The sequence below is a fragment of the Vicugna pacos genome, chromosome 34 (assembly GCF_048564905.1).
Source record: "Vicugna pacos chromosome 34, VicPac4, whole genome shotgun sequence".
In the NCBI taxonomy this organism is placed as follows: domain Eukaryota; kingdom Metazoa; phylum Chordata; class Mammalia; order Artiodactyla; family Camelidae; genus Vicugna; species Vicugna pacos.
In genome coordinates, this window is record NC_133020.1 from 21,319,911 (window position 1) to 21,333,657 (window position 13,747).

General features: G+C 54.5%; 2 protein-coding genes across 10 annotated transcripts in view; one reads left to right on the forward strand and one right to left on the reverse strand.

The window, feature by feature from the left end:
• Positions 1 to 4,020, reverse strand: part of FBXL14 (F-box and leucine rich repeat protein 14) — a 429,592-nt gene extending 425,572 nt beyond the window's left edge. For 2 of the 8 annotated variants that reach the window (XR_012066878.1, XR_012066879.1), the window contains exon 1: positions 1,936 to 4,020. Coding sequence is in view for 6 of the 8 variants with exons in the window: in XM_072954480.1 (XP_072810581.1) it covers positions 510 to 597; positions 1,936 to 3,134 (1,287 nt within the window). In the remaining 2 variants the exon portion in view is untranslated. Of the gene's footprint in view, positions 1 to 100; positions 598 to 1,935 lie in introns of those variants that run through there. The other 6 variants (XM_072954484.1, XM_072954481.1, XM_072954480.1 and 3 more) reach the window with 6 other exon arrangements.
• WNT5B (Wnt family member 5B) overlaps positions 1 to 13,747 on the forward strand; it is an 80,859-nt gene that overhangs the window by 36,715 nt on the left and 30,397 nt on the right. Inside the window, exon 1 of one of the 2 annotated variants that reach the window (XM_006210810.4) lies at positions 4,509 to 4,918. The exons of the other annotated variant lie outside the window; for it this stretch is intronic. The gene's annotated coding sequence lies outside the window, so the exon portion shown is untranslated. Of the gene's footprint in view, positions 1 to 4,508; positions 4,919 to 13,747 lie in introns of those variants that run through there. 2 annotated transcript variants of the gene reach the window in all.

Here is a 13,747-nt window from a genome sequence, read left to right on the forward strand (position 1 = left end):
CACTTCCACATTCATGACCCATTTCTCGAACACCCCCCCTAGATCTCATGTCCACACAGAGAAAGACTGGCCACCCTGGTGAAATTGTGACTCTTACAAATCTGGTTGAAGAAAAGTTTCATTTTGTTCAGTTTCTTTAAATTTCCATGTTGACAGTTTAGAACGAAAAATGATATATATCTCCATTCTAATCACATTCTAGAAACAGAACATCTAGATGTCAGCAGTAAACCTTATACAGGATAAATTTTTAACCACGAGCTTTACTCACACCACACAGGATGCACCGGACTCTACGCCTTACACTTTCAGAGACACAAACACACCTCCTACTTTGGCATGGACCCAAACACACAGCCTTAAAAATAATTCACAGATACAAGGCTTCTGTTTTTTTGTTTTTGTTTTTTTTCAAAAACATACTTCATATTTCCTCTTTTATTATATAAATATCAGTTTAACCTTTTACTGTAAGAATATAAACGTTTTAAGAGGATCTTTGTTATTATTTATACAAATTCACAAACAGTACAATTAATTGATAAAGGTCTCTGGGTTTCTTTAACTCCATGGTCTCGCATGTTGCTCTGGAGGATTCTAAAAAAATAAACAAAAAAATCCAACAGAAATATACATCCTACTGAAAAGTGATTTTTTTAAAAAGCCACAAGTCCCAACCCCCACCAAACTAAAGAGCGTCGTTTACTCCTCCATTTAGAAACAATTTTCAAAAACCCACAAACTCCCATTTTTATGAACAGAACAGAGAGAAGACGTGGACTTCCGTCTGCTCCCCTCCACAGTACACCCCCAGGGGCGAAGTCAAGTCTGCCCCTCTGCTCCGACAGGAAGCCTCACTGCTGTGACCTTCTCGTGGGGAAACTTGGAAGAGGGTGGGGGTGGGGCAGAATTTGCATATATAATCATCATTTTCAATACACAATCTGCATCTCAAACAGACCAAAAAAATAAAAAACCAAACCAAAAACCCAGTTCAACTCTCACGTCTCCCACACATTTGTGCTATAAATTAAGTCAAGATTTAGGAACACCGCTGGGCCCTCACATCCCTATGGACAAGGAGAAAAAAGAAAATCATGGCCAGAATGGGCAGAGGGTACAATGGATGGATGGGGTTTGGGAAGAAGCCAAAACAAAAAAGACGGACAAACCCAATGGGCATCTTTCCAGTCCAGGCACACAAATGTTTCAGTCTCAAAATATCTCTCTCGTAGAATTCCAGGGCTTCAGAGAAGAAAGTAAACTAAAACGAGGTAGCCAGACAAATATGTATATATATATATAATTTATATATATATAATATATAGAATATATTCAGCAGAAAAAAAGGGGGGCCATGATGTCAAATTTCTTCAAAAACCAAAAAAAGACAATGCAAATGGGCTGAGTGAGGAGCGTAAGAGAGAGTGACCAGAGAGCCTGGGATTAGCTACAAAGCGGACGAAGGGTGACAAGGCCGTTGTAGTCGGGCTTGCTTTTATACATTGCAAAGTAAAAACCAGATCACAGTATTGAAATGAAAGCTTAAGTGAAGGCAGACATTTTCCTCAACTCCCCGGGGCTGAAAGGACTGGTCACTCCCCGCCCCCACCCGCCCCACCTCCATTTCCAAATGCGGCGCTGCGGGGAGACAGCGGCTCCTCCGCCCTTCAGACCCCTGCAGGGCGGAGTGGGCGGTGGGCAGCGAGTCCATCACTGCATCCTCAGGGAAAGGGGGAGAGCGGGGGCAGCAGAGGGGCCCCGGACGCAACGAGGAGGCGGGGAGGGCTGGGGAGGCGGGGATGAGCCCGGGGCTGCGGGTCACCGTCCTCACCGCGCCCGCCGCAGTGACCTGGGTTTGCGTGTAAGTGTGGAGGGAGCGCGGGGCGCAGGACGAGCAGGGCGGGACGAGGGGAGTGGGCCTGCCGCCCTCACCTGACCTTCTCACTGTCCGTCATCTGCCAGAGGCCCAGGTTGAGCACCTTGAGGCAGGGCAGCTGCGTGATGCGCTCCAGGCCGCGCTTGGTGATGCGGGTGCAGCCGTACAGGTCTATGCCGGTGAGCTGGCTCAGGTGCTCGGCGATCAGCTCCAGGCCCTTGTCCGTGATGCGCACGCACTGGCCGATGTTGAGCGTGCGCAGCCCGTGCATCTGCCGCACCATGCGGTTGATGCCGTCGTCGCTGATGTGGCAGGAGCAGAGGGACAGGGACTTGAGGCCGTCCAGCCCCTGCGCGATGTAAGCCAGGCTCTGGTCCCCCACCTTGTCACAGAAAGACACGTCCAGCCCCGAGAGGCGCAGGCTGCCCATGGCCAGGTGCATGATGCCCGTGTCACTGATGTTGTCGCAGGAGCGCAGGTTGAGGCTGCGCAGGCTGCCCATGTGCGACAGGTGCAGCAGGCCCGCGTCCGAGATGCCCCCGCAGAAGCTGAGGTTGAGGAGCCGCAGGCCCGCCAGCCCCCGGGAGATGTGCTTCAGGGAGAGGTCCGTGAGCTTCTGGCAGTCCTGCAGCGTGAGCTGCTCCAGGCCCAGGCAGCCCTCGGCCGCGCTGCGCGTCATGCCGGCCAGGTGCCCGATGCCCACGTCCGAGAGGTGGCGGCAGCTGCGGAGGTTCAGGCTCTTGAGGCGCTGCAGGCCCCAGGCGATGAGCAGCAGGCCGGTGTTGGTGACGTTGCTGCAGCCGCCCAGCTCCAGCACCTCCAGGCCCTTGAGGTACTGGGCTATGCGGCCCAGGCTGCTGTCGGTGATCTGCTTGCAGAGACTCAGGTTGAGCGCGCGCAGCGAGCCGATCTCCTGCACGAACGCGTGGCCCAGCCCGTTGTCGGTGAGGTTGTAGCAGCCGCTGAGGTTGAGGCTCTCGATGTTGGCCATGCCCTGGATCACGTAGCTGAGGCTGCGGCGCAGGCTCAGGATCTGCACCCGGCGGATGCCCCGGGCCTGCAGGCTGGGGAACAGCGACGGGTTGGCCCGGCGCAGGTGCAGCTTGGCCTCCACCCCCCGCCACACCGACTTGTGGTAGGCGGCGTCCCGCCAGGCCGTGCACACCTGCGCCGCGCGCCCCTTGTCGCGCACGTCCAGGTAGCCGAAGATCATGGCCAGCAGCTCGGGGAACAGACACGAGATGTGCGTCTCCATCTTCCTCCCCGCGGCGCCGGGGAGGAGGCGCGGGCCGCGCTCCTGCCCGAGCGACGAGGCGGCTGACCGGCCGCGCCGCGGGCCCAACGGACGCGCCTCCCGCCTTCCGGCTCGGCGCCGCTCCTCCTCCCGTCCGCGCGTCCTTCCTGGCGCCCTGCCCGCCCTCCCCGCCCGGCGCGCTCGGCGCTCACATCCCGGGCGGGCGCCCCCGCGGCCCGGCCCCCGCTGGGCTTAGCCCCGCCGCGCCCGGCCCGCGCCGCCCCGCCGCCGCCGCCGCGCCCCCGGCCGCATCCTCCGGCGCCGCGCGGGCCGGGCTGCGCGCTCGGGCTGGGCGCCGGGAGGCTGCGGCCGCCTTTGTCCTCGCCCGCTTTTCAAAGCTGCCAGCGGGCCGCCCGCACTCGGCGGCCCCGGCGGGGGGACCTCGGGCCGGCGCGCGCTCGGCCCCCGCGTCCGCGCGCGGGGCAGCGCCGGCCGGCACGGAGCGCGCGCGCGGAGCCGACCCGGGGCGAGCGGCGGCCGCGCCGGGGGCGTCCGGGCCGGACCCGCTGCTCTCCGCGCCTCCGCGCCCCCGCCCCCCGCGCTCCCCCGCGCGCGCGCGATGGTACGAGCCTGCGCGCCGGAACTGCCGGCGTTGCCCTGGAAACCGAGCGCCGGCCCGCCGCGGGTTAACCCTGTGCGCGCCGTCGGGGCGCCGGCCGGGCCGGGCCGCCGCTTCCGCCGCCGCCGCCGCCCACAGGGAGCCGGCGGCCACGCCCGGGCCGCGTCTGGGCCCCGGGCCGCCGGGTCCTGGACCCCTCCGCGCGGGCCCGGCCCCCGGCCCAGCCTCCCACCCCGCTCCCTTTCTCCCCCCGCAAGACCCTCCTGCTGCGGCCGCCGCTCGGCGTCCGCCCCGCGCCCCCCGTTGCCCCGCGGCGCCGGGCCCCACCCCGGTCCTCCTCCGCGGGCGGCTTCCCACGGCTCCGCGCCCTGCGGGCTTGTGCCCTGAACGGCGGAGAGACGCGGCTCGGCCCGCCCGTCCCACAGCCGGACGCGGGCCCCCCCAGCCCTCGCTCTGGCGCTGGCCGTGACCACTTCCTTCTAGCATGTTCCGGGTGTTTCCAGACGCCGCTGCCCGTGCGCGCCCCGCGGCTCCTGCATCAGCGCTTCCTCCGCTTCCGCACTTGGCCGCGCGCCGGCGGCTGCCCCGCGGCTCTCCGCCTGCCTCGCGCCCGGGGAGGCCGCCGCGCCGGAGCCCTGCACGCCCCGCTGGCTCGTCAGCCTCTCGGGCGATGTGCGGGCTGTGGCCGGTGTGTGTGCGCGCCACTGCAGACCTACCTTCTGATAAAACAGAATGGCGACTGGACCTGGTTTAAGGTGCTCCAGGGATGTATGTCGGCCTGCGAACTGTGTTCTGTGGGACCACGGAGGCTCCGTTCTAGGATGTGACTCCCGGGTCTTAAATGCCCAGAGAACGGGATTTCAGAGCTTCCTTTTAACTGCCCCCAAACCAGGAATTTTTGAGTCAGAAAATGGCTCGCTGTCTTTTTAATGAATTTGTGGATTCAAGACAACCTGATTCCGCATTCAGAAACGGAAGATGGCGTCATTGATTCTTTGAGGACCTGAACAAGGTGACCAGTGGGTGCCGTATGCAGTAGATGAGGTCAACTTTCGGCCACTTCTCTTTTGCCCAAGAGACCAGTACTGAACCGAGTGAGCCCAGACTCACTGAGCGTATCCACCCACCTCTCCTGTTCCTAGATCAGGAAATGAAGGAGCAAAGTTCTTCTCCCACGTGGCACATGGTGAGAGGCCCAGAGAGTTTCATACCGCCTGAAATCATGTAGGGTTGTGTTGGTCACTCGCGGGTTCCGCACGTGCTGTGGCAATGAGGGTCACAGTTCCGGGGCACATGTGGGTTGGCACTCCTCCCCTGGGGCGGATCTGTGCTATGCCATGGGTCTCCCCATCACTGCTGCCTAAATTTTTGCCTTCAGCGCTTCGAGAAAGTGGCTTTTCCTGTTGTTCTGTGGATGTGTTTGTGTTGATCTCAAGGTCTTAATCCAAAACACCTTAATCCTACCTAGCACGGAACAGTGTTCTGCCGCATGCCGGGGGCCGGCGGGGGGCTGTGTAAAGGAGGGCTGAGGCGAGAGAAGGAGCTTAGCTGGCCTGCTCCTGCTCCAGACAGGCCACTGCTCTCCTGAGAAGTCCTGCGGAAGTTCCTGGAAGCACTTTCCCTAGAAGCTGACCCCCTGCTCCTCGTTCTAGCAAAACTTTTTTTCAGTCGAACTCTAGAATTTTACTCATACAGGGCCTTTTGCTGAAGGCCATCAAACATACACTGCGAGGATTCTCAGCAATATGAGTTTTTCATGTTCAGTAAATAGGAAACGCCGAGAAGCAGCAGGTGAGCCATCTCGGGGCACCAAGGGAGTACCTCCCCTTTCTGGTCTCAGTTTCCTCCTGTTACACGGGGCAGACGGACTGGACAGTCCGCAGGGATCCTTGCCACAGCAAGTCCCTGTGAAACCAGGAGCCTCTCTGAGTCCCGCCGTGTCCTCAGATGCTCATTGTTCAAATGCAGGCCCGACAGTAGGGATGGTTCCGCACGCACTGGCTTCTTGGGGGTTTTGGTTTTGGCTGTGATTTGGGACAGAAATCGTAGACCAGAGTCTGATTGTCTGGAAAAGATGGATCTCGACCTGGAAGACCTTTGGGGAGCTGCTCGTTGTGAGTGTGCGTTGAGGTTTTCCTGTGTGCTTCAGCAAGCTGTAGCCAAGGTGGAGTTGTTTTCTGAATGAGCACAGAACTGCGGAAGCAGAGGACGTAGTTCTGTGTGGAGAGGCACCAAAGCTTTACCAAGAGCCTTGAAAACACTTGTTTTTCAAATAGGGTTTGTTTTTCATCTCAGTGGGGCTTGGGAAAATTGAGAGGCCCAACCCAAAGGTCAGTCTGACTTAAGGTTGCAGACGTCCTCACAGAGAGGGAAGATCTGGCAGGGAAGATCCGAAGGGACCTGTCACTTTTCAACTCCTCATTCAAGAACATTAATGTCCGCGAGGGGGAGGGTACAGCTCAGTGGTAGAGCGCGTGCTTAGCAGGCATGAGGTCCTGGGTTCAGTCCCCTCCTCTAAAAATAAATAAATAAATAAACCTAACACTCACCACCACCCCCCACAACAAAAGTGTATGTGTCCACAAATGAACTCATCTACAAAACAGAAACAGACTCACAGACATAGAGAACAAACATGGTTACCAGGAGGTAGAGGGGGTGGGAAGGGATAAATTGGGAGTCCGAAAATTGCTGTCTTGATTGTGGTCGTGGTTTCACGGGTGTATACGTCTATCAGAGTTCAGCCAATTGTACATCTGAAATATGTGTAGTTTACTGTACAGGAACCAGACCACAATAAACGTGTCAAGCAAAAAAAAAAAAAAAGAACATATGTGTCCAAAAACAGTGACCCAGAGTCTAGCTGGCGGGTGTTGGATCAAAGGCGTTAAAATATGTTGCGTGTGTTTCATCTTAACTCTAATGTACCCACGGCACAGTGCCTGCTGTGTGGTGTGCGAGAGCAGAAACAATAATACAGTATCTTGATGAAAGTCTCCAGGAGTTCTGGGCCACCAACAGCAGTGGACGTCTGAGGTCTATAAGAGGGTGCCTTTCCAGCTACTTTGCAACTTCAAGATTTCTCGAGAACAGCATACATTCTATTCCTAAGACGTTCTAAGCAGGAGAGTATCCTGGGGCACGGCTCAGGGAGGGAGAGTGGCTGCAAATAGAAGCCTTAACTAGAAGCAACAGCAAAATAACCTGGCTGAGTAAAGGGCAAAGGGTCTGGACAGACGTTTCTCCGAAGAAGACACACAGGTGGCCAGCAAGCACAGGAAGAGGTGCTCAGCCTCGCTGGTCACTACGGAGACAGTCATCGAGACCGCAGCAAGACGCACCTCACACCCACGAGCGTGGCTGCTGCTGATAAAACAGAAGATGGCGAGTGTTGAGGAGGCTGAGGGCTGGAAGCCTGGTGTGCTGCTAGTGGGAATGCAGAATGGCACAGCTGCTTGGGGAAGCAGTATGGCTTCTCCTCAAAAACTTAAAAATAGAACTGCCCTATGAGCCAGCAACTCCACTTCTGGGTGTATATCAAAAGAAAATAAAACAGAGTCGTGAAGAATGTCTACATCTGTATAACAAGTTCACAGAATTATTGGCAGCAGCTAAAAAATGGGAGTAACCTGAGTGCCTGTTGATGGATGATGGATAAACAAAATGTGGACACTGTGCACACGGTGGAATATTATTCAGCCCTGAAGAGGAAGGAAGTCCTGACACAGGCTACTACAACATGGAGGAAACTTGAGGACATTATGCCAAGTGAAACAGGCCAGACACAAAAGGACAGATACTGTGTCATTTCACTTACGTGAAGTATGAAGAGTAGTCAAAATCACAGAAACAGAAAGTAGAAGGGTGGTTGCCAAAGGCTGGGGGAGGGACAGTTGTTTATGGAAATAGGGTTTCAGTTTTGCAAGATGAACAATTTGGGAAATTTGTTGCACAATATACGTAACACTACTGAATCGTACACTGTAACGATTAGGATGGTTAAGTCTTATGTTATACGTGTTTTTGCCACAATTAAAAACGAAAAGATTTTAAAGAGACCAAACATCCTGAAATAAAGATGTAAGTAAATAGGAAAGGTGGGTGACGATTGTTCTCACATCAGCACCTTGCCAGGAACACCCTGAAATGTTTGTGCGCTCTCTCCCGAGTTGTTTGTTTGCTGTGTCCCTTAGACAAGGGCTTTATCCACCCCAATGCAAATGCGGGCTTGAATCTGGGTAGCTGGAGTCACAGTCCAGTTTGTGCCAAGCTGGAAAAACTCATGCAAGAGAAATGGGGTGCTATTGATAATCACCCCCAGGTGAGTGGACACTCTCTCCTCCTCCTCTGCAAATGGGGTTGCCATGTGAAACGTGTAATTTGCAGCTGTTGAGTTTGATGTATGTTTTCATACACAGGCACCGGACCAAAGGCTTGCAGAGCCGTTGGCCCAATAGCCCCACAGATCAGCAGTGATTTGTTCATGTTCACAAGCTGCTAGGTGCTTGTTACGAAACAGGCAGATACGACAACCCTAAACTAAAAGCCAGCCGTCTCCAAGCACACAGCGCTTGGCGGCGTGGGTTTCCTCTTCCCGATCGTTCGGGAGGTGGTCACACAGCTGGTGCGCACCACCACTGTGTGTCCTGGAGTGAACGAAGGTGCAGAGGGTGTTTCTGCCTCTAAGGCCTCGGGACCCAGGGATGCGCTAGAAAACAGTGACCCTGTTTGTCAGGGGTGTACGTGCCCACGGAGTAACGGTGGTAAATAGTGTTTTCAGTTTCGAAGACCACTGCAGAGACGCCTCGAATTTGAACAGGTGTCGGTGGGAGGAAGGCCACTGCGTGGGGTGGCACCTTACGCAGAGAACCGGCTGGGTTTTCTTTACTGGTTTAGGGGGAAATAACGCTCTCGTAGCAAACATACAGTGACATACATTGTTTTGGTTCCTCAGTATTGAAGCATCCGGTCAATTTTTAAAATCACCTTTTCAAGGAATTCTTAACTTTTTTCTTTTTAAACAATTCTCTTTCAAGAATAAGAAGCCTTCATTTTAACTCTTGTGTGTCTGGAACTGGAATTTGGCATCTGAAGGTAGAAATTTTGGGCTCTGGGGGAGGGAACCAGCTTAGTGGTAGAGCGCGTGCCTGGTGTGCATGAGGTCCTGGGCTCAGGCCCCAGCACCTCCATTAAGAAAATAAATAAATAGATTTTTCATTCATGGTTTGCTACTGTTTTCATAGCAGAGATTGCCTTGAAAATAGTTGTTTTTAAATCAGCTGGCTTTCTCCTCATTCCCCCCCCAACAATAGAGCCTGGTGCTGCACACCCCCGGGGGGGATGGAACGGGGGGGAGCCATGCAGAGATTGCCTGCCCCCAGGGAGGCCCTGGCCCGAGGGGGGCTTCCCTGATGTGCCTGTGACCCGAGGCCCCTGAGCACATCACGGCTCCCCAGGCGGCAGTGCGGGGGAGCCAAGTTTCCAGCAGACTTGCCCTCCGACGTCCTGCACTGGAATCCGGGCTCTCCCATGATCCTTGCGTGACCTCTGGCAAAGTGACTGAAATGCTCTGAGCTTCAGTCTCCCCATTTTAGAGATAGGAAAAGTAGTTCCCAGTCACTGCGCTGTTGGGAGAATTCGCTGAGAAAACCCGCGCACGGGGCAGGAGGGTCCTGGCGCAGAGCCCGGCCCCTAGCAGGGACCTCATCCACGCTGCTTCTGGTTTTTCTTCTATAAATATACCATCCAAAAAAAGCGCCACACAGATGTGCCCCCAAATTGTACAGATACATACTTGCTGACAGTTAAGCATTTTTTTAATGCTGTTTCCTGTTTTTAAGAAACGTGCAGGTTAAAGGCGAGGAAACAGCAACACGGGAGCATCGTGAGACGGTGCTTCACGGAGCGCGAGCCCTCGGTCTCCTCCTGAGTCAGGGAGGGCACGTGTTCCGTTCAGTCCCCAAGACAGGGTCCCGGATGGACGTGTGTCCCCTGGCCCCGACCTCGGCTTCCACCACCAGCTCGCACGCTTTCCTTTGCTCGGAGCAGTGGTTCTCAAGCTTGAGTCTGCGTCAGAGCAGCCTGGCAGGCGTCTGGTCCGAAGGGCTGGGGGGCCCGAGGAGTTGCATTTCCAGCGGGTTCCCAGGGGTGCTGCTGGAAGAACCTCCCGGCTTTCCTTCTTCTGCTTTAAAACTTTCGTTAACTTATGTAATTTATATAATTATAATTCTTGAAGGCTCTCCCTTTGTAGTGAAGTTAAGATAACATAGGGGGAAAGAAAAGCCCGTGTTCCCAACCACCATGTTTTGCCTCTCAGTCCGAAGTTTTCCCCGTGATGTAGTCAAGGACCACGGGGTCTCAGTCAGACGGATTCTGGGTTAAAACCTTGATTTTGTCACTTATTAGCTCTGTGACTTTGTGTCCCTCGCCTTTGGTTGGGGGCAGTAATTAGGTGTATTTATTTATTTTTTAATGGAGGAACTGGGGATACTGGGGACTGAACCCAGGTCCTCATGTACACTAGGCATGTGCTCTACTGCTGAGCTGTCCCCTCCTTCCAGCTCTGTGACTGTGGACAAGCTGTGTAACCACTCGGAGCCTCGGCTTTCTTGTCTGTAAAATGGGACTAGTGGTGTCTGTATGTGGGAGTTTGCGAGGATCGAGTGGAGGTGACCTCTTAGAGCAGCTCCTGCCATGAAGGCGGCTGGCGTTTATTGAGCTTTTCTTGTGTGGGGGCCGTTCTTTAACGGTCTTTCCGTGTATAAACTTATCAGCTCCTCACAACAGCTCACCTGCACGACTATGAAGTGGGTTCCATCGTCACCTCCATTTATAGGTCAGGAAGCCACGACCCAGAGGGGTCACTTGCTCAGGACCAGACAGCCAGCAGCACTGGAACTTGAGCTCCGAGGTCTAGACCCAGCGACCCCTTTCCAAACTGCTAGGCTCCGCTGCCCTAACGACGTCAGTGTGTCATCCCACCATGGTGGGATGCGGTTTCTGTGTGACACCAGATACGCAGGGTCCATGAAAGCAGTGGTTGCCAGGGAATGAGATGCTGACTCCTCCATGAGCAGTGGTGAGGGGTGGCTTTCCTGCAGGAAGCCTGAGGCCCTAGTGGATTACCCAGGGTAGGTCTGTGTGTGTGTGTGTGTGTGCATGTGTGTGAGAGAGACAGACAGACAGACAGAGGGTGTGCGTGTGCTCACTGCGGGTGTGTGTGCTGGTGCCCGGGGGTGGTCAGCTGCTCCAGCTGGATGCCTGGCTGGCTGGCTGTGGCCCTGCGTGGTCCTTGAGGAATGTGCTTGTGTGTGATCATGTCACCCTCTAGTGGTCACTTCCGTATTAGCCCTTTCTCCACGGAACAGCCCCCTCTTGGTGTTGTGACCTCCGGGGGAGCAGACCCTCGGGCTGGCAGGGGAGAGAGGCAGGATGAGCAGGGGAGCAGGGCTAGCCCTCCCCTGCAGAGAGGACGGGCTGGGCAGGGGGGGAGGCAGAGCAGCTGGAGAGCGGAGGCGCTCCTGCGCGCCCGGCCCTCTCCAGACCTTCGGTGCAGAAGGCCCCAGGGGTGGAGAAGGACTGTTTGTAACCAGCTTAAGTCTCTTTTCCAAGGGAAGTGGGCAGAGGCCGTGGGACTCACAAGGGCTGACTCAGTCCCAAACCCTCCCCGTGGGGGCCGCGGGCTTCACTGCTTCCCCAGAGCCCGAGGGCTGTGCCCTCTCCGCCAGTAAAGGTCATTTTTGTCAGGATCCTCATGGGTCTGTCGTGTCTTGATAAATATTTCAAAGGCAAGGAGGGCCTGAGACCATCTTGCTCAGGACTGGCTGTAACTCCAGGCCTGGGACTCTGCCGTCCGCCACCTGAGGAGCCGGTGGGTGAAGGTTCTCCCCTCCGGAACGGCCGGGCTTTGCCAGAAGGCCCCATTTGGAGCATTTACATTTCTTACCCGAGGTCAGACCCCGAGGAGGAGCACTCGGGTTGGGCCCCGAGTTCACAGCCAGGACCCTTTTCTGCCAAGAGGATAGGGTTAAAGGTTAAAAAAAAAACAGCCACCATCTCAAGGGGTAAAAAACCACAATCCAGCCTCGCTGGTGTTAACTCTTCACGCCCCAGAAAAGGTGGCTGGAGCTGGAGATCACAGCCACGTCTGTCCTGCGAGACGCTGCTTTCCTGAGTGCCAGCTGTTCCCCAAGAGGTCGCACACCAAGCGTGGCCTCCCTGCCCCACACTTCCCGTGTCAGGGCGTGAAAACCGCACAAAACCCTGTCCAGGTTTCTCCTACAACAACTTGTCTCAGTCCTGAGACCTAGAGTTCAGCGAGGTTCTTTGTCTGTGGTTTACTGTTTAGTTTTAAGCTTCATGTACCGGCTAAGGCCAAAAAGTTCAAGTACCTGACTTGAGTCACCTGTGCCCGCTGGACCGTCAAGGATTCCTTGGTTTGGCCGCTTGAGGGGACCCAGCCCGAGCTGGGCACACTTGGGCGAGAGAAGGAAGCCCAGGGGTGGCACACGCTTCCCTCTAGAGCTCCGAGGGCGCCGCGTGGACGTGCAGGGACAGTGCTTGGTTTTACAGATGGAGAAGTAAGGTGCAGAAGTGGCTTTCTTGGGGTCCCGGGGTCTCCCTGGGGCCACAGAGCCTCTCGGAGCCCCTTGCACCCCGGGTTTCAGGGAAGCGCTCTGCCTTTGGAAGGACAGTCAGATGTGGGCAGAAGCCCATAGGAGTGTGACTGATCACTGCCCCTGAGCGGTGAGGGTGCTAACTGATGGAACCACAGCGGAGGAGGGAAATCAGACGTTCTAAGCAGAGGGACCACGTGAGTGGCTGCAGAAGTGCTGCGGGGAAGTGGAGACCACTGACTTCGGGATCCTCCTGAAGCCTGGCTCCCCAGTCCTCTGATCGTATGCCTGTAAGTGTTAGAAGTTTGACATGAATTTGACACGACATTGTAAAATGACTATAACTCAATAAAAAAAAGTTTGACGTGCTTTGAGAAATAATACATAAGCTAAGAAGTTGTCCTAGCAGGCAAAGCGGAAGGTGAGTGAGCCCCATCGGGACCTCGGCAGCCTGGGTCTTACGCCTCCCTAGAGCGTAACTGGGAGGAGTAACTCTCCCAGACTTCAGACACTGCTGCAGACCTACAGTCATCAAAACTGCGTGGTACTGGCACAAAAACAGGCATATGGATCAACAGAACAGAAGAGAGAGCCCGGAATTAAACCCACACGCCTATGGTCAATCTTCGACAAAGGAGGCAAGATTATACAATGGAGAAAAGACAGCCTCTTCTGCAAGTGGTGTTGGGAAAACTGTACAGCAGCACGTAAATCAATGAAGTTAGTTAACACTCCCTCACTCCATACACAAAAATAAACTCAAAATGGCTTAAAGACTTAAATATAAGACAGGACACTATAAACCTCCTAGAAGAAAACACAGGCAAAACATTATCTGACATAAATCTCAGCAATGTTCTCCTAGGGCCGTCTACCCAGGTGATGGAAATAACAGTGAAAATAAACAAATGGGACCTAATTAAACTTACAAGCTTTTGCACAGCAAAGGAAACCATAAGCAAAACAAAATGACAACACACAGAATGGGAGAAAATATTTGCAAATGATGTGGCTGACAAAGATTTAATTTCCAGAATATATAAACAGCTCATACACATTAACAACAACAACAACAACAAAAAAGCAGACAACCCAATCCGAAAATGAGCAGAAGACCTAAACAGACATCTCTCCAAAGAAGACGTACAGGTGGCCAACAGACACGTGAAAAAATGCTCAGTATCACTAATTATCAGAGAAGCAAATCAAAACTAAAATGAGGTATCACCTCACACCAGTCAGAATGGCCATCATTCAAAAGTCCACAAACAGGAAATGCTGGAGAGGGTGTGGAGAAAATCCCACTGTTGGTGGGATTGTAATTTGGTGCATCCACTGTAGAAAACAGTACGGAGATTCCTCAAAAAAACTAAGATTTACCATATGATCCAGCAGTCCCA